Source organism: Cyprinus carpio, chromosome B10 (genome assembly GCF_018340385.1).
Source record: "Cyprinus carpio isolate SPL01 chromosome B10, ASM1834038v1, whole genome shotgun sequence".
NCBI lineage: Eukaryota > Metazoa > Chordata > Actinopteri > Cypriniformes > Cyprinidae > Cyprinus > Cyprinus carpio.
Window position 1 is genome coordinate 21405550 of NC_056606.1, and position 25897 is coordinate 21431446.

Below are 25897 nucleotides of genomic sequence, written 5' to 3' on the forward strand. Positions count from 1 at the left end.
TATCAACACAATAAGAATATTTATTGGTATTTTCAACAGTAATTGATACACTTTTGTCATACACACACCACACATATAGAACAACCAGCTCTAGAGTGATTCCTTCAACTAAAATATTAGAAATCACTGCGGATATCACAAGTTAGGTCCAACAATATTTTTCCACACAAACCCAAAGTTAGAATAGCACTTTTTTAAAAATAAAATATTTTTAATAAAATCACAACATTTTAAATAAAATCACCATATTTTGGGAACAGTAGCTTAAAGCCTCAGATCAATTAAGACAAATTAAAATGAACATTTTAATGTTCTGAGGGGACTTTGTAAATTGTTCAGGTTCTCTACAAGGTAAAAGCAAATCTGACGTGTTATTGATAAAATTAAGAAAATAAATCATTTAAATGCAAACAAAGAGGTTTACTGTCTAACAAGAAAGAACCATGTTTTTTTGGACATAGCATGGTAAAATAGTATCTTTTGACATACAGAAATCATTGCCATCTGATATCCAACTGAACTATAGTACAAGTACTTTTTGTATGTTTAGATGTTTTCACTCCCTTTTGAACTTGTATTTAAAAAGCTGTTTTATGCATGCTGTACACCTGAAAGGACAGCTATTGTAAAACTACTGAATTGCAGTGGAGTGATTGCAGATATATAGCCCTATGCATGCGCTAAATTAATGAGATTTACACACAAACAAAAACTACAAAGATGACTTGAAACAAGATCCACGTTTACTTTTCTCCATACTAGTATATACACCAACACACACACTCATATACTGATGTAATTCCACAGTATTTTGTCTTAATGTCAGCACAAAGATAGTTTAACACAGAAGGTGAGGCAGAGCGATCATCAATACATAGGTTAAGATAGTGTGCAAAATTAGCATGGCACATTGAGACGCTCTCCACACACACACCCACACCCACACCCACACACACACACACACACACATAATGTGTGCTATATACAAGAGATAGGGTTTCGAAATATTGCACTTGCTGGCCCACTGCACCCCACATACTGAGGGACGCATAAATGAACAAAGAAGATTATACAGATAAAGGTATCTAAATAGAGATGCCATACAATTTCATGCAGGGATAATGCTAAACGTGGCTTGTGGTGGGGAAAAGAGGTTGGTTTCTTACTGATTTTCTTTATTCTGAAGACACATCAATGAACTATTAGCTATATATGCACTGGCGTATTCAGTCTGTGACCGCAATACATTTTTAATAATGCCAGATATTGTCGGCCCAATGTTATATAAACTTTTTTTTTCTGTACTACGCTCACAAAACCACACATATCTACAGACCACACCATGTAGTTTAAGGGCTGTGTTTTAATCTTTTAACTTAATTCTACCTAGATTATTATACATCACATTGAAAGTTGGACAATCTCTAGGGACGAGAAACAAATAAAACCATCTTGACCTAGAAGATGAATCTCATGAAACTGATCAGCAACATGTCATGTTATATTATATCATATATGTATATATATATATATCAGTATATATATATATATATATAAATATATATATATATATATATATATATATATACTCAAAAATGAGAAAAACTTCCATCCATGGCCAAAGTCATTTAAGGTTTGTCGGATGAAATATTGATGAGTGACTCACTTCTCCCGAAAATAGCTGCCCAACACATTTCCTTGGCTATTGCTGTATCATTTTACAAGACAAGCTCCAGCAAGCTTCGACCCGACTCAGCACAAACTCTGACTCTGCAACAGTGAAGCGGTTTCCTTATAACATCTAAAGTCACTGAATCCTCTCTGGCCATGAGTATAAAACAAGATAAGAGCAGGGACAGCAAATCACATCCTCCACAAAGTAGCTTTTTAGCCAGCAGAGAAAAACAACCGACGACAGCGATAAACAGAAAAGAGAAATGGAGAAAAAAGGGCTTGGGGAAAAATACAAACTCCACTTCAACTAGAAGAACGTTTCGTTATCAGACACACGCAGCTCATGAAGCACATTAACTTTTTTTTTTCTCACTGTAAAGTCTGTTTGCTTTGAATAAATAGATAAATATTTCACTTCATCAGCATGAATTAATTTACAATAATCAAACTAAATGTGTAGAAACATTAAATGCACATTTTCCTCCCTGTATTGAACAGCCACTTAAATCCACAATATTATATTCATCTGACTGAGGTATATACAAAACTATATACACTAGATAGATCATGTATTCATATAGATGACGTAATCTTTAATAATCTACGGTACACATATACATACACTTGATTATGCATCTGATTTCACTGATGGGAAATTTCATTCTGATTAATATGGCATGAATTCCTGATCTACAAAACTGACTTAAAAGAGTGTGTTTGTGTGTATTAATGCAATTTTGTAGGATTGCCATTAAGATCCTTTTCCTTGAGCACCTGATCCTTCACTAAGCCCCACCCTAAAACAAAATCTGGCCAATCCTACATCAGCAACTGTTGCCAGACAGGACGTCCTGTGTGATGATGTAATTATATTTAAATTTATGAAAATTTAAAATGTGTCAATTTAGAATCACCCAAAACTATTTGAAAAATAAAAATAAAAAATAAAAGAATCACAGTTTGCAAAAATCTCCAGTTTACTCTCATTCGTAACTACGTTTTTATTAGATTTTTTTATTTATTCGCAACTATGGAAGTGGAGTTTAGAAAAAGGTCAGTATGATCGAGCTCTTAATCATAAAAAATCTAATTTGCAACTACGTTTTTATATGCTACTTTGTAATTAAGTTTATTCGTGACTAAGGAGCGTAGCGAGAGTTCAGTCTGATCGTGCTCAAAGCGTTCACAAAAATCTCCAGTTTATTCTAAACTAATTAGTAAATACTTTTTTATATGTAACAATGTGATTACGTTTACTCATAACTGTGAAATTACATTTATTTCTAATTAAGGGGGTGGAGCTTAGCAAAAAATCAGTTGCTATCGTGCTCAAATTCATAAAATTAACGAAAATTTCTAGTTTATTCTAAACTAATTATTAACTAAGTTTTTAGTCGTAACGACATTTCTTAAGCTCCAACTTTGGTGGAGAATTAACTTAGTTAGATCATGCTCTAAATCATAAAGAGTTCACAAAAATGTCCAGTTTATTTTAAACAAACTCGCAACTTAGTTTTTATTCGTAACTTTAAATGAGGTTTATATGTAACAAAAGGAGCGGAGCTTACGGAAAGGTCAGTTTGATAGTACTCAGTCATAAAGGGTTCACAAAAACCTCCATTTGTATTCAAAACTAATTAGTTACTATATTTTTATCCATGTTATTACATTTAAGCTTATTCATAATTACAAAATTACATTTATTTGTAATTAAGAGGGCGGAGCTAAGTGAAAGGTTCAGTTCAATTGCACTTAGTCATAATAAAGAGTTCACAAAAATCTCCAGTTTATTTCTAACTAATTCGTAACTACGTTTTTATTCCTAACTACATTTACTAGTAACTAAGGGGGTTGGGCTTAGTGAAAGGTCAGTTGGATGGTGCTCAAAGTCATCAGTTCATAAATAGCTGCTGTATGCATGCATGTGGATGAAGTCTTGACAAACTAAATAACAGTGCTGTAAAGGGCGTTAGGACTTTGATTGACAGTGAAGAATGTGTCAGAATGAACTAGGCACCGTATAAACAGACGTGACCCTAGAGCAAAGGTGCTGGAACAAAACAGGCAAAAGTAACACATTCTTGTGTTCTGGGTTCGTTTGGCCTGTTTTCACATGCATCAAGACAGATGTCTTTGGCCGCTGCATCTTATCATTTTAAAAGTGCCTCAAGACCCCTGCATTGTGCATTGAGAACCTGTCCTGCTTGAATGCCTCCTAGTGGTGCAACAGACTCACAGGACAAATATACCAAAAATGATGACCAAAGAAATGCAACATTAATATTTTTCAAGCTATTTTTATCCATACCGCTTTTTAAAACACTGAAAAACTGCTTGCCGTTGATCAAGACTGCATCCATATGACTTCTTGTTTCCATTGGGTGTAAAGGGTCACATGACTCCTGACATGCACTGATCAGATTCAAGTTGTTCCAGCACTTGTATTCTATGACATTAAAGGATATATGCATCTATCTTAAGGTGTTACACACACACACTTATGCTACTTTGTAAACTGAGCACTAACAGGCACAGTTGGGCTGCTGTAGTGGAGGAGGGTTATCCGTTAACCGGGCCGTTCCCTGGGTTCCTGTGGTCACGGCGGGGTCAGTCTCTAAACTCTCTGACATCTTGTCGCAGATTATATCCACCAGACGCTCAAAGGTCTGCTTCACGTTGATGTTGTCCTTGGCACTCGTTTCAAAAAATTCAAAACCTGGTAGACAGAAACGACACCAAAACACAGTTTAGATGTCAGAAAAACTAGCGAGAAAATTATATTCTACATATATCTCACTTCATCAAGGCAGTTTTTCTGGTATTGATGTTGGTGAAGGGCAATCCCAGATGCATTTAAAAAAAAACATCCAAAATGGCAGAAAAACAAAACAAAAACAATTTTCATTAAGTATTATATCTATTCAATATATGCATATATTTGTTAAACATAAATAGCTTATATAACTAATATAAATTAAATACTAATTAAACATCTATCATTATTATTAATAATAATTATATTTAAAAACTATAAAGTGTATTTTGTCCTTATTAAAGAATTGCATTGTTAGTTTAGTAACATGTCGCCATCAAATGATTCAGTTGTTTGCTGAATCTCATGCACATTTCACACATAGTTAGGGTTAGGATATATATACAGTAGTTATGTTGAGCATCTTAATTCAGTGACATTTCATAGCTGTGCACTTTTACAAATCATGACAATCCCTAATGAAATGCAGTTGATTTGACAGTCTGAAAATGGCAAGGGTATGTCCTCTTTCACACCAAACATGCAGTAAGTGTCTATTTTCACCGTTCAGAGTTAGTCTGAGCTGTTCTCACATTCTGCTGTCATCCAATTATATGCGTTTAATTATCGCCCGAGTTCAAAGCTACGATTCCCTCCATATGTTCTAATTTATGCACAGTGAAGATATGCTAACATGTGAGCCGTCTAAGGTATATATTCCATCACAGTGCTCATATAAGAGCAAAAATTTGGCTTTTTTTATGGACGGTGAGATTTATTTAAAGTAATTTTGTGCTGTAATTACAACCAGTGGATCTTTGCTTAAAAAAAAAGTCAAATGTCGGTTCTGATCAGCTTAAGGATAGAAAGGGAAAATACAAAGATAAATTTGAAAAATAATATGCAATCAACAATTGAGCACAGCACAATAAACAGACTTTTAACTTTAAAAAAAGGAGAACACACTTCCCATCCTTTGTTGATGATGTCAAAGGTTATGCATCCAATTAAAATAATTATTTTGATGCAAATTTATCTATAGCCATCTTGTAGGTTGCATGCTACGCTCTCATCTTCAAAAAACATGAATAAATCTATTTAAACTAAAAAAAAAAAAAAAAAAAAAAAAAAAAAACATGACAGACTGTTCAGTCTTTATTTAATGTCCAATGCAAAATCTGGGTCTTGAAGCAAAACTAGCTCAGAAGGAATCATGCTGCCCACCTGACTGGCTCCACAGGTCCAGAAGTTTCTAATTGGTCTCTGGAGGAATCAAACTCAGTTTTTGGGATGAGGTTAGGACGAGTGAACTTACCCAGCTGCTCTGCCAGCAGTCTGCCGCTATCTGAAGACACAACCCTCTCCTCTTCCATGTCACACTTATTTCCCGCCAGGATGACCTGTGCATTGTCCCAGGAGTATGTCTTTATTTGGGTTGACCTAGTTAAAAACAAGCAAGGATGTTAGGATTCACTCTCACAATGCAATTATGACCAACATATACTGTAGGTATACAAATGAGTGAGCACCACGACAAGAACATGCTGCATCGTGCATGGCCTATTTTCACACTTCTTGATGTATTGCCATATATGCACATGGAGGCCCAAACCTGCAGAAATAAATAAATAGATAATAGGAAAATAATAAAGGAAGAAATGGCTTAATAAACAAATACAATTATTTTTATATTAAATTTAGTCCTAATTTTTCTATAATTTTTTTATTTATATATTTATATTCATTTTAACTTTCTTTTGTTCCATTTTAATTAATTAATAATGATTTGTATTTATTATTATTATTTTAATAATAATTATTAATTTTAATAAGTTTTGGCCTCCATATATATGGGGTTCCACCTTTTTATCTTAAAATGCATCTCTCGATTATTTGATACATTTTAACATTATTTTTAATTCTTTCATTTATTTTTTCATATTTGATTATTTTTATATTTATTTATAATAATTTATTTTGAATTTCTTTAGTTTTGAGCCCCCATATATGCAGTGCCCCATCTTCCCATCTGCAAACACATCATCCAGTTATTTTTATTCTTTAACTTAATTTTTTATTCTTCGATTTATTTGTGTACATTTTCATATTTGTTTATTTTTATATTTATTTATTTTACATTTCTACAGGCTAAGGCCTCCATCCTCTTGTCTGCAAAAAATTGCCTATTTTTAAATTCTATTTAAATGTAATTTTTATAATTTATTATTATTACATGTTTTTTTATTGATTCATTTTAAAATTATTATTTTTTAATTATTTAAAATGTCTTTATTTATTTCACTATGATTTATATTTATTTATTTGTATTTTTCTGCAGGTTCGGGCCTCCACATTTGCATTGCTCCATCTTCCCATCTGTAAGCACATCGCCCGTTTAGAACGAATGTTTTATACACATCTCAGTTTTTAAAGGCTTGTTTTGGTGCCATAGCAACAGCAGACAGCTGGTGCAGATTCAAAGGGGGTTCGTCACTGAAGCCCACGACACATTACAGTGTTTGCTCATGTATGTCGCAGCGATGCTGCAGAGACTGTGGTAAGAGTTATTCTGTGTTTCCCCAGCGTTTTCACATATGTCTGGTTTAATTAGGTGTCAGTTCACTGACCGCAGCTGGAGTCTCTTGAGTAACGCCAGACTCAGTTTCTTCTGTGAGCTCTATTCTGACGATAAGAGAAACTGTCACTAGTGCTTCGACTCTTTAGCTTGCAGAACTACAGGCTACTCATCATTTCAGGGAGTTATAGCAACCTTTTTGAACAACTAGTTAGCTAAATCAACTGTACATGGCAAATTGCTACAAAAAAGGGGTGTAATATCTGTCATTTTAGGACTACATGTACATTTACATTAAATGCAATTACATAAATAGATAAATACAAACAAAAATAAATACAAATAAAATGTAAATATTTAATTTATATTACTAAATACAGAGATGAACAGATGTAATTAGCTAAATATTCATCTATAAAATATTTCAATATTTAAAAATAAAAACTTCTGGGAAAACATATGACTAATAGGAACCAGTTTATTTATATATTTTTTTTATTTATTTATTCACTGAATTGAAGCTACTTGAGAGGACATTCTGCTCTTTATTACGGGTTTTGGCATCATTTACTTAAGCATTTCTTTATTTCTAGTTCTTTCTTTATTCTCAGCACTTCAGATCAGCATTAAAATAAATAGCAAATCCCATAATGCATTTCAATAAGGCTTAGTGAATAAAAAATAAATAAATCAAAATAGATGACAGGAAATTTCTGTCAAAGACAAAATATATTTAAGTATTATTATTATATTGCATTCAATATATGTATTAATGTTTTATTAATTCAATGTATTTAACATAAATATTAATCTAAATATTACTACAATGAAAAGTAATATAAATAGTATATAACATTATTTATTTATTTATTAATTTAGTATAATATCAAATACATTTAAGAGATGAAAATATATTTTTAGTAGATAAATATATTTATTTATTTTTATTGATGTTTTTAATTATATAAAACAAAACGAAAGTGTATTATATTCTTATTAGAACATTCCATTGTTAGTGTTACAATTAAACCATATTTAACTGAATCTCAAGCCTCATGAGGATATGCTCTGTTAAGTGTTTTTACAGTCATTTGCTCATAACAGACTTTTATGGTGCCAGATCTATAATTTTTTGTCATCTTTTTTTATTCTAAGGAAAAGATCAGCATCAACATGGTGCCAGAATTAAATTTCTGAGTGAACTACTGCTTTAGAAAGATAACATCTGCTGATGAAGCAGCATAAGTGAAAATTCATCTCCGAAGCTCTCTCCTTTCAGTAAATTCAGGTCTCATTTCTGCTTAATAATGTCATAAAGCTCAGACGTCAAGTCTTCTCGTGGTTGTAATGACTCAGCAGCTGACCCCAATCATCTTTCTCCACTATATTCCTTCTGTTCCCGTTCCTCAGCCTCCTATCAGGATGTTCGTTAGTCTGTCTTCTCATGCTAATTAAATCAACCTCTTCTCACTGACCACAGCCGAACGCCCAGCTGAGCCGATCAATAGGGCGGCATCCATAAAGCCCTGAACCGAGCCCTGCTGCCCTTTAATACTAAGAGAAATATAAATGACTCTTATTAAATATTAACCAGGTGGATTCCTGAAGACTCAGTGATGCCACTTTTCCTCTAAGGTCTCTTTAACTGCTCACAGAAGACCGTTTAGTCCACCTGAATTCAAAGCTGAGCCGAGTGTGAATGAAATATTCAAAATAAGTCTGTTTAGTAACACTTGACTTAAAGCCTTTGTTTATGTACATTGTAATGCATTATATATTTTTATAAATAATTGTAACCAAAGTTAAAATGCATTATAATATGTGAAGGTTTGTTTGTCATGTGTTTTAACGTTCTAAAGGTGCAACAATAAACAGATAAGTATTAAAATGTTTTTGTCTGTTTTCATATCATTTCATCAAAATATATACTTTCTTTACCCCTAAACACATACCTATACTTAACAACAAAAAAAACATATTAATCTAAATAAAAATAAAAAAATGAATAATTCTGATTTTGATGAGATGTTATGAAAACAGACAGTAAATTTTAAAGCTTTTATATATAATGCATTGTAAATGTAGTTTTAATGCATTAATTATGCCTTGTAATGTACCTTATAATGCATTGTATGATCTCATTAATAATTATAACCACATTTAAAAAACATTTTAATACTTATCTATTTATTGTTGCACCTTTAGAACGTTAAAACTCATGACAAACAACCTTCACATATTATAATGCATTTTAACTTTGGTTACAATTATTTATAAAAATATATAATGCATTACAATGTACATAAACAAAGGCTTTAAGTCAAGTGTTACTAAACAGACTTATTTTGAATATTTCATTCACACTCGGCTCAGCTTTGAAAAAACATGCAAAAAAAAAATATATATATATATATAGTGGTGATATGAAAAATGCATTGCAAATAATTTTTTGATACTACATTATTAAGTTTAACAGTTTTGTTGGTCACATATCTTTAAAGTTCTGTGTAAAAACCTCCTGCTATTATATTTATCCCCAACAATGAGTCACTAAAGCTCGTGGTGAGGTGTAATGAGATATTTCTATGAACATTTTCTCTTTCCTTCAGGCTGTCAGATTCACGGCGCTTGTGTTGGTGGAACAATAACATACATACAGTTCTCTTAAACACTGCAGTTTTGTTCTGCTAACACACACACACACACACACACACACACACACACACACACACACACACACACACACACACACACACACACACACAATCTGTTATGCAGAAATGCTTCAAATACTGCTGTAGCAGCCCTGCGTGGTCACTGTGTGGCCGTGAGGATTTGTCCAGGGAGTTTGGCTGTGATCGCACCTCCTCCTCCCACACGGCTCTGGGTCACTCACCAGTCCTGCACCGCTCCAAACGACTCCTCGTTAGTGATGTCGTACATGAGGATGAAGCCCATGGCTCCACGATAGTACGCTGTGGTGATGGTGCGGTATCTCTCCTGCCCGGCAGTATCCTGGAAAATACACACACAGCTTTCTTAGATCGGACACTCATTCGAAAAACACTTTTTTTGATAGAAGCCTGCTTCTGTCATAGAATAAAATAAGGAAAAAAAAAGATTTTTGAGATATAAACAAATTTGAGAAATATAAACTCGCAATTGCAAGAAAAAAGTAGGAATTTTTATGTTTATATTTGCAATTCTGTTTATATTTGATTTAATTTTATAATTTTATGTTTATATTTATAAAACAAATATTATTTTCTAAATGTATATCTTATATAAATTGTATTGTAATATATATATATATATATAATTATTAAAATATTACATATACATATAAATTACTATTTACTATTATTTAAATTTATATATTACATTTTAACAATTTTATTCATATAAAAGAAATTCTTATTTATATATATTTTTTTTATTTGAAAAAAAAAAATCAGAACTGAGAGAAACAGTCAGAATTGTGAGATAAAAAGTCACAGATACCTTTTTTATTTTTTATTCTGTGGCATAAATAGGCTTCCATACTTTTCATCATAGTTTACACCAAAATATAATAATATACAGGTAGTTAACATTACAACTTGCTATTGTCATCTTGTCATCTCTGGATTTAAAATATGAATCAATCTTCTTCATTAATTTACTATGATTTTACAGCAGTAACTATGGTATTTTGCTAGAATTTATGAATATTGTATCTATGACATTTCAGTAGTTATTGGAGTATGTTTACAAGAAAATACTATTTCAGTCACTCTACCTAAACTTGCCATTGTACTTACTAGCAATTTCTGAGTGAAAGTTTCTAAGTAGTTTATGTTTCTAATTTTTTTTATTGTACAATTTTTTTTAAAAAAAAGTTTGAGTATGAGTTACTGGAGTATGTCTACAAGCACATAGTATTTGAGTTTTTCTACTTCAAAATGTCATGTTTAATTCAATGTGTTACTTTGCAATTTGTTTGTAATTATTTGTGAAATTTACTAGCAATTTCTAGGTGGAAGTGGTTTCAAAGCAAAATCTACCGCAATTACATTTACATTTACAGTATGTGTATTTATGAATTTAGGTGTAGTTTTTATTCTTTTTTTTTTTTTATAGGTAGTTTCGACATTTGATTGAAGATATACGTATTTCTTATCATTTAAATATAAATTTAACATTTCAGCAGGCGTGATAAAGGCGAGTCATTTAACATTTAACGTCTTCCAGATTGTTCCCAAATTTAGCAGGGCCAAGGAGGAAAAGCGGAGACCTGCCAGGGGTTACCATGGCGATCGAGCAGTTCGGCAGGAAGCATCAGTAGCGCGCGCTGGGTGGGTGGATGCAATAGAGCCAAGTATGGACCTTAAAGGGTCGTATTATACACTTTTGTAGCATGTCATTTCTCCCAGCTGCCCAGTTATAATGTTAGTCACAGATTCTTGCATAACAAACAGCAGAATTTAGTTTAAATGACCAATCCCACTTTCTCTGTGCTTTGTTATATTTTTATGATGGTTGTTCTTCAAGTTGCTGAATACTAAATGGCTATTGATATGTAAAAGTGGACGATCATATGTTAATAAGCTCATAATGAGCTCAGTTTCAACCCTTCCACATAAAAATGAGTGTAACAGAGCAAAGAAAATCCTGATGACACAAATCAATGTTGTGATATAAAAATGCCCTATTATTTTGATAACCTTTTTAATAACTGCTTTACATAAAATTGCAAAAAACATGTAAAAATATTTATAGTACACAGAAATTAAACCATGTTAAATAGTAGTAGTAATAATAATAATTGCAGGTGCTAAATTGTTGTTTTAGTATAATTGAGATACTATTATAGTTTTATTAACTAATTTTTATATTTTTATTTAATTAAATGTTTAGTAATTAATTTTTTTTTTAGTTTTTAAGTTATATTGTATTAGGTTTGTTTTTTTGTTTATTTAAATTAAATGAAAAAGAGAAATGTTGGTTGCACTTTATTTTACAGTACGTGTACTTACATGTACTTATAGTGTACTTACAGTGTATTTATCTAAGAAAGTTCTGGTAATACAAGGTAACTACATGGGGTAGGGTTAGGTTTAGGGGTAGGTTCAGGGTTAGTACCTAGTTATTACATAGTTATTGTAATTACTAAAATAAGTACATAGTATGTACATGAGGAACAGGACTGTAAAATAAAGTGCTACCGAAATGTTTTCTGGGAAACTTGCTTAAATAAATGAAGTTCCAGTCTAGTTTTGTTTGTCCTTAGTTTTCATCATGTAAATATATTTTTTATTAATTTTATTTATTTTTATTTAATTTTATTTTTAGTTAATTTAGTATGTTAAATTAAATTAAAAGTGAAGTTGTTTTATTGTTTTGTAACTGAAATAAAATAAATTCCAGTTTTTTTTTTTTTTTTTTTTTTTTTTGGAGTTAACGTGCACTTTATTAAATAAAGTAATTTTTTTAAGTTTTAGTTTTATTTGCCTATAATAACCCTTATCACGTATAACAAAGGTGCTTTAAAATCAAAATTAAATGTAACTAATTTTACTTCTAGAGGTGGAATACGTTAGTACATTCTGAGACCATCATTTTTATCTTTACAATAATGTACACTGATCAATCAAAAGGACGGAGATGTACATGTCCATACATCAAGTCAATTTAAATTTATAAGGACTGTAAATAGTCTTCCAGGGGCTACTAACATTCTAGTGTGCAGCGGACCGTGACAAACCGCCAAAACCCGAATCCTGCTCGGCCCGCAGAGTGTGTGCTCATATCTGCCATAGACAGATCCAGTAAGCCACCACACAACTTACTCACTCAAACACACACGCACACACACACACACACACACACACACACACACACACACACACACACACACACACACAGATAAGCAAACGCATTCACACACACACACACACACACACACACAGACAGACACAGACACAGACACAAAATGAAGCATCAGGCTCCATTAGGAGGCTTTATGATGATCTACTACCACAAACAACTATAAAATGGGCTCTGAGTGTCTCTTTATGGCTTTGTGAAAGGCTTCTGTTTGGACACACACACACACACACACACACACACACAGACTTGAGTGGACGGCTCTAATTACCACAAACAGAGCTGCTGATAAGAGCAAACGAAATGCGGTTGCTCCCTGAGTAGGTGCTGGTCAGACTCGTCCACGAGCCCTCCAGAGAGAGAAAGATGCTCAGATTCACTGTCATAAGATTCACATTACTCCTATAGTCTGCTGGAGTTTAAATTATGCCTGTCGATCAGTTAAAATGTTACACATTAATCATGATACACTGATTTATTAAATGTATCATTTACATTATTCTGACAGACCAGTAAATCACCAAATATATTGTACATTAGAAAAAGTAGCTAATAAATAGAAATCAAATAATAAAAATAAATAATGAAATAAGTATATAATCTTGTAATTAAATCAGCATTTTACATTGAGTCCTTTCTTCTCTAAAAAAAATAATAAAAATCACTATATAGAAATGAAACGTTAAAAGGCTATTATAAATTGTTAAATAATGATTAAATAATAAAAATATTAAAAACAAATAATAAATCAATAAAGAATTTAATAATTTAAAAAAATTAAATCAATGTTAAATTGACAGCTTGAGAAAACAGCTTTAGCAGCCAAATACACATAAAAATATTTTTAAATAAATAAAAAATAAAAAATATCATTAAATAAACATGTTAAATAAGAAACCATAAGAAAACATAACATCAGAAATAAATAAAAAATTATGATTAAATAATAAAAATATATTATAAAAAATTCTAAAATAATAAGAAATGTATGACTATCACAATCAAATTAACAAATTACTTTTAAAATGAAAAAAAAAAAATACAAATAAATAAATAAACAACTATAAAATATAATAAAAATCAGGCACGAGAAAATATACCTGTAGAAGTTCATAAATAAAGTATATTTTAAAATATCTAAAAACACAAACATATGTATTAACGCTTTAAATAATTAAATCAGCATTGTAATTAACAGCCCTACATTCAATATTTTCCATAAAGTGAGAGAGTGCTATAAAATGTGTGAAGCAGATGGATGATTCATGTGAGTCTAATGCAAGCGGAATAGCTTCATATCCGACACATGTAACGCTAGTGAAGTATGACACTAATGTGAGTCAGCGTGAGCAGAGAGACGTCAATGTTAAAGCTGTTCAGGGAATTAAAATGATGACTACTGGTAAACAACACCACATCAAGGCCAAACAGTAATACAGTAACTAAAACATAGAACTATTTTGGTCAAAAAGACAATATATTAAGTCGTGAACATGTTTGGAAACAAGGAAAACTGGCTTACTTTAAAATCATTATATCCTTCATTTCACTGCCTCTAAAACACCCGTTAGATGCTTGTAATACATGTTCTTAGCGCAGATTTGGTTTACGCACGGCCTTTTCTGTCTCTGGCTCAGTGGTTCCAAACAAAAGGCTGAAATGATGTTCTCTAAAAGACAGAGAAGATGATGGAGTCATTACTGTAACAGACTCAGATGTGAGACCGGTGCTGTTAAAAGGTCAAGTCAAAAGCACTGTGACTTATAATGGAGACCGAGACGACAAAACAACATCATACACTGTGACACAGAAAGAAAGATTTGGGGTCAGACAGATTGTATAATGTTTTTGAAAGAAGTCTCTTCAAGGCTGCATTTATTTGATCAAAAATACAGTAAAAACAGTAATATTGTGAAATATTTTTACAATTTAGAATAGCTGTTTTCTATTTGAATATATTGTAAAATGCAATTTATTCCTGTGAAGCAAAGCTGAATTTTCAGCATCATTTCTCCAGTCACATTATTCTTCAGAAATCACATCTGTGCTGGAAACCGTTTATAATTTGCTTTCAGGATAATTTTTTAAAATTATTTTTATTATTTATTCATTCAAAAATACAATTATTTATTTTGAAAAATCTCTGCTGACCTGATATTTTGAACAGTAATATATACTAAATATACTAAAACAAGAAAACCTACTATTTATAAAGTATATGTAATATATATAGAATTTATGTTTTTTTTTTTTTATAATTATACAATTATTTATAAAAAAAATTTGTATGTATAAATATATGCAGGTAAACACAGCTGTTTTGCTATATTGTCATTTATAAATTAAAACTTTTAAATATGCCTTTGCATTAAAAAAATGCATTAACTACTTTTTAACTAAAAAAAACAAACAAACAGGAAATATGAGATTTCTAAGCTCTAATGATATTTGATTTTCCTCCTTTGAGCATTAAAGGATTAGAAAAGAGAGAGAGTATGGTTTTCATTTCCTGTATGGCAAAGCGGCGGTGGCGTCATTAAGGTAATGAAGAGCATGTTCGTTAATGCGTTGCCCTCATTCTGACGGGGCCGGGCCGTTTGCACACCATCCGAGAGATTCATGTGTCTGGAGACGCTCCAGATCCCACGCTGAGTTTTATTGATCTGTGACTTGTGTGGACTAAGCCTTTATCCTTTCATTGGGCCAATAAATTGACGTTAGACAATGTGAGCGAGTCATTTAGGAGATGGGCTGTTACCTGCGTCCTCTGGGGCCGCATGGGAGCGGGGCCGCTGCTAGACCACGAGCAATGATTTGATTTAGAAGGGTGAATGCTGTGAGTGAGCGAAAATACTTAAGATCAGCAGCTGAGCAAATGAGGACTGGTAAAAAAACAGCGGACACTTTCACAGTCTGAGGGAGAGACGCTCGAGCAGAGATCTTTAAAGAAATCAGTTCACGCTTGCAAAGAAATTCACGGACAGCAAGTCACAGAGAACCGCGACAGCCGATGAAGAAATGTCACACCTACAATATCACTACAGTTAATGATGGTTAAATCTCATACGGTTTATACCGCAGTGCATCTACTGCAGATTTAAAAAATCTAACACCAAGCAGACTAGTGCAGACCGATTTTTTGATGGAAGTCAAGCTTCAGTGTGTCATAATATGCTTGTGTCTGGCGAGTCTTATTTTTGCCATAAGCAAACATGACTAAAACAGGCGATGAGCATTAGGACATTTAATGACATTTTATTGGTTTCTAGTTCTGCTAGCCCCGCCCCTATAAAAAATCTCACTTGTCCAAATTTTGGCCCCATATAACTGAACATTAAGCAGCGTTATTTTGGTAATGTTGAGATACTTTAATAGTTTACATTAATGTTTTGAATTATTTTTTATTAAATGTTTTTTATTCCAGTTTTTTTATATAGTAACAAAAACTTTATAAAGTTATATGTTTTATGGTTTTAGATTTATATAATCATAATAACCCTGATATTAAGCATCAGATATGTTTTTCCATGTGAACATAAAAATGACCTATTTACTTATACTTTTGATCATATATATAATATAATATAACTTTATAATATAATATAACTTTTATATAAATAATAAATAATATTTAGTACACTTCATTTTTATGGTATGAATAAATAGGATTCCATTTCCAAAAAAGAAAAAAAAAGGGAAAAATTTAGCTTATATATATATATTATATATTCATATATATATAATATTATATATATATATATATATATATATATATATATATATATATATATATATATATATATACACAGTATATATGTATGTTTGTGTGTGTGTGTGTTTGCATGTAATGTTTTATTTATTACTTATTTATAAATAATATATCATATTTATTACACTTCTTAACATATACTTTTCTTGGCATGAATAAAGATGATTTCATTTCCGGAGGAATATTAATGTTGTTTCAATGATAAAGTAGGTTTTCGAACGTCTGTTTTCTTTCAGCTGAAAGGCCTTTAGTTTTCTTTTGGTTCTTCAGATTTCTTATAATAACACAGGCACCATTCAAGCGAAAAAATTTAGCATCGCTTTTAGGATTTTTGATTTCAGAACGCTGCTCACAAGAGCATAGAGCAAATCTCTGTGAATGAGAGACGTACGCCACGGGGAAAAGAAAACATGCGCACACACACATGAACTCACTCACCTCCTCGTTCTACCTCTACGATTTCTCCCAAAAGGCTTCGTGGCTGAACGAGTGAGTGTAAAAATAGCTCAAGATGAATAGTCATGTCATCAGTGGTGGCGTCTCCTCTGACCACGAAGTACACGGTGACAAACGTACAGAGTTTTTGGGAAGAAATGAAGCGTTTAAAGCACAGGACCGGTAAAGTTTTAAACCTAATACTAAACTGATAATAACAACACTCCATTCCATGACTGCAAATAAGATTACAGACATTAGATGTTCATTTAATAAGCAACTAAGTAGGCTATAAATGATAAAATACAAGACAGAAAGCAAACATACTCTATTTTTGATTGTAATCAGTGATAAGGCATTTGACTATTTTAAGATTGTCAGCCATCTTATAATTTATAAATTCTATTAATTCTATATATTAATATTGTGACAGTGAGTTCCATACCACATTGAGAAAATATATTAAACTTTTTTTGTTTCAAAGGTTTTTGAGTGAATTCTGGCTAAATGTTGTGTATATTAAATATGTGCAATTTAATGGTAGCAAGTGAGATTTATTATATACGATATTTACTCAAAATTTACTCAAAAACCTTAATGACATCACAATATTTAAAGGAATAATTTAATGAGAGAAAAAGTGAGATTATTAATATTAATTTATAAATTATACACAATATTCACTCAGAAATATTAGAAACTGAACATGTTTATTATCCATTGACTTTTTGAGAAATTCTTTGCAAATTATATAAATTATATATTTATACTGTTACAGTGAACTCCTTAATCTACCAACAGCTTTGTCAAAATATAACAAACAATTTCAGCAAAGCCAATTTTAGCGAATGTTATGTAAAAGAAATTTCACTTGCTATCATTAAACTCCATATTTGTATATATATATATATACCTATACCTTCCTGCAAAGCTATAGTACTGTTAAAAGTTTTAGGCACTTGTGTAAAAATGCTGTAAAATGAGGATGCTGTCAAAAATAATGTCATAAATAGATTTTCAATTAACTGGTCAATTACTTTCTATTAACTAAATTAAATCAACATTTGGTGTGAGCAACCTTTGCGCTTAAAGCAGCTTTTGCCCTCAGTGTGTATGTGTGTGTGTATATATACACAGTTGTGCTCATAAATTTACATGCCCCTTGCAGAATATGTTTACGTCACCCGGCTCTTAATGCATTGTGTTGCCTTCTTGAGCATCAGTAAATGTTTCCACCTTTTGTAATAGCTGTGTATGAGTCCCTCAATTGCCCTCAGTGTGAAAAGATGGATCTCAAAATCATACAGTCAATGTTGGAAAGGTTTCAAATATGCAGAAGATACTGGAAAGAACAGCAGGCAGTTGAACTGCTCAGGACCAACAAGGGACTCATGAACAACTATCCCAAAACTGAAAACCAGTCGTGAATAATCTAGGAGACAACACAGAAGATTCAAGGGTATGTAAACTTTTGAACGGGGTCATTTTTTATGAATGCAGTTATTATTTTGTCTTGTGGAGTATATATAAACATCTGTTATGTGAAATAGCTTATTCAGAGTACTAAATAAAAATAGTATGCAATTTTCATGATCCCTCTTATTTAGATAAAATTATTAACATATTTGCATATTCTTCAAGGGGTATGTAATCTTATGAGCACAACTGTATATATCAGAGATATTAAAATTTAAAATGTTTTTAAGTATTAGCATATACATTGATTTGTTAGTTAATTAAGCAGGCATGGATTCCATCTGACAATATTAAAACGATATAATACTGATATACAGTAAATACAGCATATACTGTGAAATGCAGTAAGTTAACTCTCTGTATGCCGGATGTTGTGTGATTAGAGCACGTTCAGAGGTGTCAGGTGATCACAGAGTGATCTTAATAATACATGTGAGGTACGTGGGAACACTTCCTATTATGTTTCTTCTCAGAAACTCGTAATTAGTTCATTGTAACGTCTCCTCAATGAGCGTGAGGTGATATCTGAGAGTCTAGTTTCTTGACACGCTTCTACAACCCTAAGTTCATTGAGAGCAATGGGCGCAATGCTACTAAAACATGCGCTTAAGCTCTGTTGATTATAATGGATGCATTCTATCAGGGAACAAAGTTTAGCTTGTTAGCTTCAGCATTTCACCTTAACAACAGGAATGAAGTTACTTGTCACTTTTTGGCCCAGCACAGTAATTATCAGGCATTGTCACTTTAAATGGCATGCCGGGACAGATTGGAAAGCTTTTCACTGGATTGATTGACTTGCATTCTTGAAACTCTAAATGAAGCCGCTCAGATCTATAATGCTAAATGAGCTATTCTCACGGCGCTGAATGAGACACATGATTCATAGCTGATGCGGCTGCGCTTCCTGGAACAAAACCATTGAGCCCAGCTGTTCCTGCCCTCTACATCTGCCTAATATAATAGGAGAACGACAGGAGCTATAAAGACCCTTGAGAATGTTTTACCACGTTTATTCTCTGATAAATTCATGTCTAACACACTGAAATGTCCTAGGTTGCGTTTTGTGAAATACTGTAAATAATAGTCCAACAACAGCATTTAATCAAACAAAAACTGAGATAATTTAACCTTTACTATGCTTAAAAAAAAGTGAGATTTCTCAGACATCCCAGTGCTTACAGTTTACAACACAATCTACAACTAAAATGATTATGAACAAACAATTTATTGATATAAAAGCATTAAATTAGCAGTTAAATGGTGTGTTCACCGATTTTCAACCAGCTTTGTATCATTAAAATCTAAGTAGTAAGTAAACAAACAATGTGTATTATTTTTCTATGTCACCTGGGGCCCATTTCAATAAGGAGGTTCAACCAGCTCTGAGTTAAAACCTGAACTCTGAGTTGACTATTTGAGTTTCCGGGTTCAGAACAGCTGAATTTTTTTGGTTTTGTAGACTCTGAGTAGGTTGATTTTTTGTTTAAGTCAACTCTGAGTAGGTTGACTCTGAGTTTAGAATGAGAAGTCATTATCAGTGGAGCTCTGAAATTATGATTCACCATGGCAACCGACAAAAAGAGGTCCGCATACTTTGAGTCAACTCATAAGTTTAATTCTTAATCACTGTTATAATAACAGAGGTGAAAACTGGCAGAACGGTAGGTTATTGAACTAATATTAATTTTCATGATATCCCAGTGGCAAAAAAGAAAAGAGAAGAACATGACAGCAGCTAAAAATGAAGTATAAAAACATTTCAATCAGATAAAATGTTCATGGGTGTAGGCTACATGACTTTACAAACATTTGACATATTAAATAAATTTCATTCAGTGTCTATTTCAATGCGCAGCAGCAGTTTTTTTTTCACATACTCTAATCTTTTCACATAATTAAAGATTCTCTAAACCAACATGTTAGATTTCTTAATTAGAGTGAAATTAACATTTGACTTCTACTCAGTCAACAGCAAGAAGGCTCACAAAATAATATAGTTTATCTACAGATGAATAGTGGATGGTAATGGTGGAATGTTCTGGATGAATAATTAAAAAAAGAATAATTTTGCAGCGTGAATGAATGAATGAGGTATTTAAACATCACTTACACTTTAAAAAGGGGGAGGAGGCTGTAGGAAACTCAGAAGAAAACCTGCTCCCGACCAGGTTAGGTTCACAGAGTAAGTTACCACGGTTACTGACTCTTGAGTATAAGTTACCTCTCTTTCAGGAACCCTCATTTCAGGGTTAACATATATTAACTTCCTTTCTGAAACGGGCCCCTGCACCAAAATATCCCATTTATAAGTCTTCTGACTTTTGAAGCTCCATGGCTTTTTTTAGAAACTACAGATTGTTTTTCTGCATTTTTGCATGTTTTGCCTGTTAAATTCAAAGTGTTGAAAATGCAAATTCACTGGAAGAAAAAATGAGTTAATAAAAGCATTGATGTATTATGTATTGATATAATATTTGGTCGTTTTACTTATACATGGATAATATATACTATATTCATTAATATTTTTTTACACACTTATACTTTTCTTGATATTAATAAAAAAAAAATACAGATTTGTACTGCTACATTGTTGATAATGTAAGTAAATGAACAATGTGTTATTTTTCTGTTTTTCCTGTTTTCAGTCTTTTCCAGCCTTTCTTTGCTACAACCAATTTACACAGTTTTTTCAAGCATTTAACACCAATTTCTTTTTTCTTTTTTTATTGTTTCTATTGCACAGACTGACATATTTTTTTAAAATTCGATCTAGCCAGCGGTGAATTACCCCTTTAATAACAACTGTGCTTGTGTAAAAATGAGTGATTGATCATATAATCAATGACTATGGGACTAAGGTTGATGTAAAACTGTCCGATTGTGCAATCAATCAGCGATCGCTCTCCACACATGACGTTAAAATAACGACGTTATTGAATCATTGACGTCTATGCCAATCAGTTTAGAAAACACATGCAGCAATTTTCAAGACAGGAATTTGCTTCAGGCTACTTTCCATACAGCTTGTGTATTACCTATAAAAACATTATTGCTTTTCAATCAATCCGTATTGAAGATTTCATTCGCATTAAGGACAAAATAAAGTGGGGTGAACTATATTTAGTGTCATGAAAAGATGATTCTCCAAGGGCTGAATAACTGAATCCTAACATTGCACATGAATGAAATCAGTTCGGTTTAAAACATAAAAACCTTCCTGTATCTGTACGGTTTCTGAGAGCATGCATACTAGATGTCTAACAAATGTACAAAACATCATTCCACTAAGCCACTTTTATCCATCATGTTTGTTCACCACCTGCTTTGAGCATTTTAGCCATTTTGAGTCACACTGACTTGTATGTTTGTGCCAAAATGAACAAATTTGGTAAATAATATGTCTAGAAATATGATGCAGCAAAGTGACTTTTGTTTAGTATGTTAAATAGTAAGTATCTTGTCATAGATTAGTTTACCAATCATGAGAGAAATTCATCATCCTAGGCAATGAATATCCATGCATCCAAGGAGTAAGATGCACTATTTACTTCTGAGAAGGAGAGAATATCGAACTAGAATATGCTGGCATCTGCCTAATTTAGTGGATTGCTAACCCACCAATTGAGAAGCACTGACCTGAGGCAAGCAAGGCATCAATTTAACCGGCCTCATTTCTAAGCTACACGGCTAGTCTAATGAAACCTGCTGTCTAATGTAGGCCAACTCACCCATATCTGCAGTTTGATTCTCTTGTCGTTCTTGTAGACGGTTTTGACTTTGAAATCGATGCCCACCGTGCTCACAAACGCTGACGTGAAGGAGTCGTCAGCGTACCGGAAGAGAAACGACGTCTTTCCTACACTGCTGTTGCCGATGATCAGCAGTTTGAACATGTAATCGAAGTTCTGGTCAGATCCTTCTTTCTGTGTCGCAGCCATCTGGAACGAGAAAAGACGCGTTCGAACAAACAGCTTCGGCAACACAGAGGTGCATTTTATCTGCACCGATTAATCTTCAGAAAGCTTATACAGTATGCATCTATTATGGAGCTACATTTCATAAGATAGTGGACACTAATCGAGCAATTTGAACAGAAGACTAAAGAAGGTTAACAGTTTAACCCTTTAACTGTCACCCACATTTTTTAAAATAGCCATTAAATCCAAACTTAATTTGTTGTAATGTATGAACCCTTAGGAATATAGATCTAAGGTTGGTCTCTTTTTAAAGAAGAAAATTTGCAGATTTTGGCAAAAGTATCATTTTTTCAAGTATCAAAAAGTTATAGAATTTTAAATGTACTGTAAATAAAATGTTCTATATTAATTTAATTTAATTTTATTTATTATAAGTATTTTACATAACAGGTTTTACTCTAAAATTGGTATAAAATTAAAGCCTTGTGTCTAAATAAGTTATGTTCCAAATTTGAAGTTGATATGAAAAAAATTTAGGGTTCCTGTGAGATTTTATTTAGGGTGTCATACCACAAACAGCCACTGGGAGCCACCAAAACTCCTTTGAATTTTGTTTAATGAATTTTTCTCTAGATTTCTCAGTCAATTTTACTTCTATCACCAAATATGGAATCCTGAGACTCAGACCTTTCCAATGATATGTTTGTTGCCAAGATTATAAAAAGTTTTGATTCTAAAAGACCGTAATGCATTTTGTAATATGACACTTGACACTGCCCACTAAGGGGGAGGAGACCGCCATAAGATTTTAAATTACCATTTCCATGGTAACGCAATGTCCGATTTCAAAATGGTTTTCACAGGATGAATCTTGGGCTTGTAAGCTTTCAAATGATATATAATTTATGATGATTACTAAAAGATTTTACAGAGAAAAAGGACAACAACAAAAAAAGAGCGCCAAACGTCCCACAGGTGGGACGGTGACAGTTAACAGGTTAAAAACAATAAAAATCTAACACTAAACTGCTGTTTATTAACAGAAACATTTGGATTAAAGTCGTTTGATAATACTGACATTGTTATTATTTTTGATGATTGATTTTTATCTTTGTTTAACTGTCTGCTAACCCATGTAGAAACATATTTTAATTCCTGTCTCTTTTAATACAATTATAATCAGTAATAACACCAATAACAATAATCTACTGTATTTACACTGTTTTTGCAATCTAAATTTGTAATTTTGTACTTTATTACGTTTTTTTTTTTGCAATGTTAAATAATCTAAACAATTTTTCTAATCAAATAAATTAATACATTGTAAAGAAAATCTAGATCTGTTGTAACATATATAATTTTTTATTGTAATATCATGCATATCTAAGGAATAACTGCGAAAAGCATTGTATGTTTTGTATTTATACGTATAGCCTAATGTATATATACAAAATATGAAAATTACAATGGTGTTTGCAGTACAGTAGAAATGTAAAAATTATTTTGCTAAACCGATTATCGGTCTATATTTATTTGAAAATATAATCTGACCTAAACCTCTTTTTTAAACATATGGTTTAAATAACAGTAAAGACGAAACTTGTAATTTGGCTTTGAAAAGTACAGACTTATTGAGCTTGTTTCTACACATGACACGTTCAAACAAACTACATGTTTAACACTAGATAGGCCCACAATAAAACAAACATCACATTTTATTAACGCTTGACATTAATCAAATTTAGAGCTTGTCATTGGCTGAAAAAACCTAGGAAATCATCCATAAAACCCATCCTCAAAGACCATCCTAAAAATACAGTCAAGCTGACAATCTTTTAATTATGATAATGCTCAATGTAGAGAGAGGAAGCGATTTAAAGCTATAAAATGCTTTAGTACAGGACTATTCCCCCAACCCCCACATTAAAGAGGGATAGGGTGTGTTTCCATCAATAACAAATATCCATTTTATTCACCCTTACGCTCATTTGACCATAACGACAGATTAATTATGGTGAGAACGAGGTTTATACATTACAGCAATTAATTGTGATACATTTCGCTTTATATTCATTTCTATACAATTCGGAAATGCTCAGGAAAACTGGAATTACAATGAAATAACTTAATATTATAAATCCATATGTGCAATATGTGCTTTAATAAGACCAGGTCAAACCTGCATGGATCCGTCCTGACGCATCCTACCGAAGCCCGAAGAGATTTGGCACGATAATTCAGTCGGTTCCCGGTGATGCTCGGATCACTCCGCGTCCTCTGAGCATCAGCCGCTCCGCTGTGCGCGCTCCCGGCTGCGCAAACGTCACACAGTCGCGCTTGCCGCAGGGAATTGTAGTTTTCTCGAGAATAGCAGTTCTGTTGTTTTGTAGTCCTAAAACCCCGGAAGACACTTGGTGTTTTCGATTTATTATCAAATTCCCAGCTTTTAATGCACAGTAAAACAATATTCTTATATATATGTTAACAATTTACTTTTCATAAAAAAGCGTTTTCAAAATTCACGTTTGAGGTAGGTTAACTAATGTTGCAGAACAACAGACCGTACTTTACTAAAAATCCAAAACGTTTAAATCCGAATTCAAGATGTATATATTTTATGTATAAATAAACAATATATTTATATAAAAATAAAATCTAGCTTATAAATAAATAATTAGGCCTAGTTCCTAATAAATTAGAAATACATTAGTTGAGAAACATAATTCAGTGCTCTACAGATTTTTTTCTTGCATTAAAATAGAACAATATCCTACTATATTATATATATATATATATATATATATATATATATATATAGCTCTAATAAAAGTTTTTCAGTTTATACTGTATCTTTTTTTTTTTTTTTTTGTAATTATAATAGGAACTATTTTAGATTTTTATTCACGAAATGATGAAAGCAACTATTTTTAACAGGTTTGTACAATTATGTTTACTACGATTAAATATTTACCAGATATTTGCAGAAGTCCAGAGGGCAGATCGATCTCTTAAATCTCATTGATTTGGTATCTGTCAATCTGGAAAGCCTCTAAAAACCCTGGCAGGAAGTAGGCAAGGCAAAAAATTTACATTCAAATATATTTGAAGTTAAAAGATGGCCTATTTTAGTGTCCTAGGCAGATTAATATTTAGATTGCGCTATATATTTTAGTGCCTGTTCTAGAGAGTCGGTATCGACTGAGATTTGGCGTGTGTAACGCTACAGGACAGGTTTCACTGGGGCATTTAGAAACATTTACAGGCCAGTTTAAAACGCACAGATGCTTCGTTCACCCTGTCGAGCACATGTTATTTTGTTTGGCTTCAGTGTCCGCGGTCATTTGATACACGACAGAAATGAGCTGTATTTTCCCTTTTCCTTCGGATTGTTGCAGCAGCGCGACCTCTACTGCTGAAAGTGCTATTAGATA

General features: G+C 32.3%; 1 protein-coding gene across 1 annotated transcript; it reads right to left on the reverse strand.

Moving 5' to 3' along the window:
• On the reverse strand, nucleotides 1–24802 carry LOC109086783 (ras-related protein Rab-3C-like). Its single transcript, XM_042733256.1, has 5 exons — nucleotides 24646–24802; nucleotides 22278–22487; nucleotides 9898–10016; nucleotides 5742–5866; nucleotides 1–4390 (listed from the first exon to the last, which is right to left on the reverse strand). The coding sequence occupies exons 1-5, from the start codon at nucleotides 24667–24669 to the stop codon at nucleotides 4197–4199; spliced, it is 672 nt and encodes a 223-aa protein (XP_042589190.1). The 5' UTR covers nucleotides 24670–24802; the 3' UTR covers nucleotides 1–4196.
• Between the last annotated feature and the right edge of the window lie 1095 nt (nucleotides 24803–25897).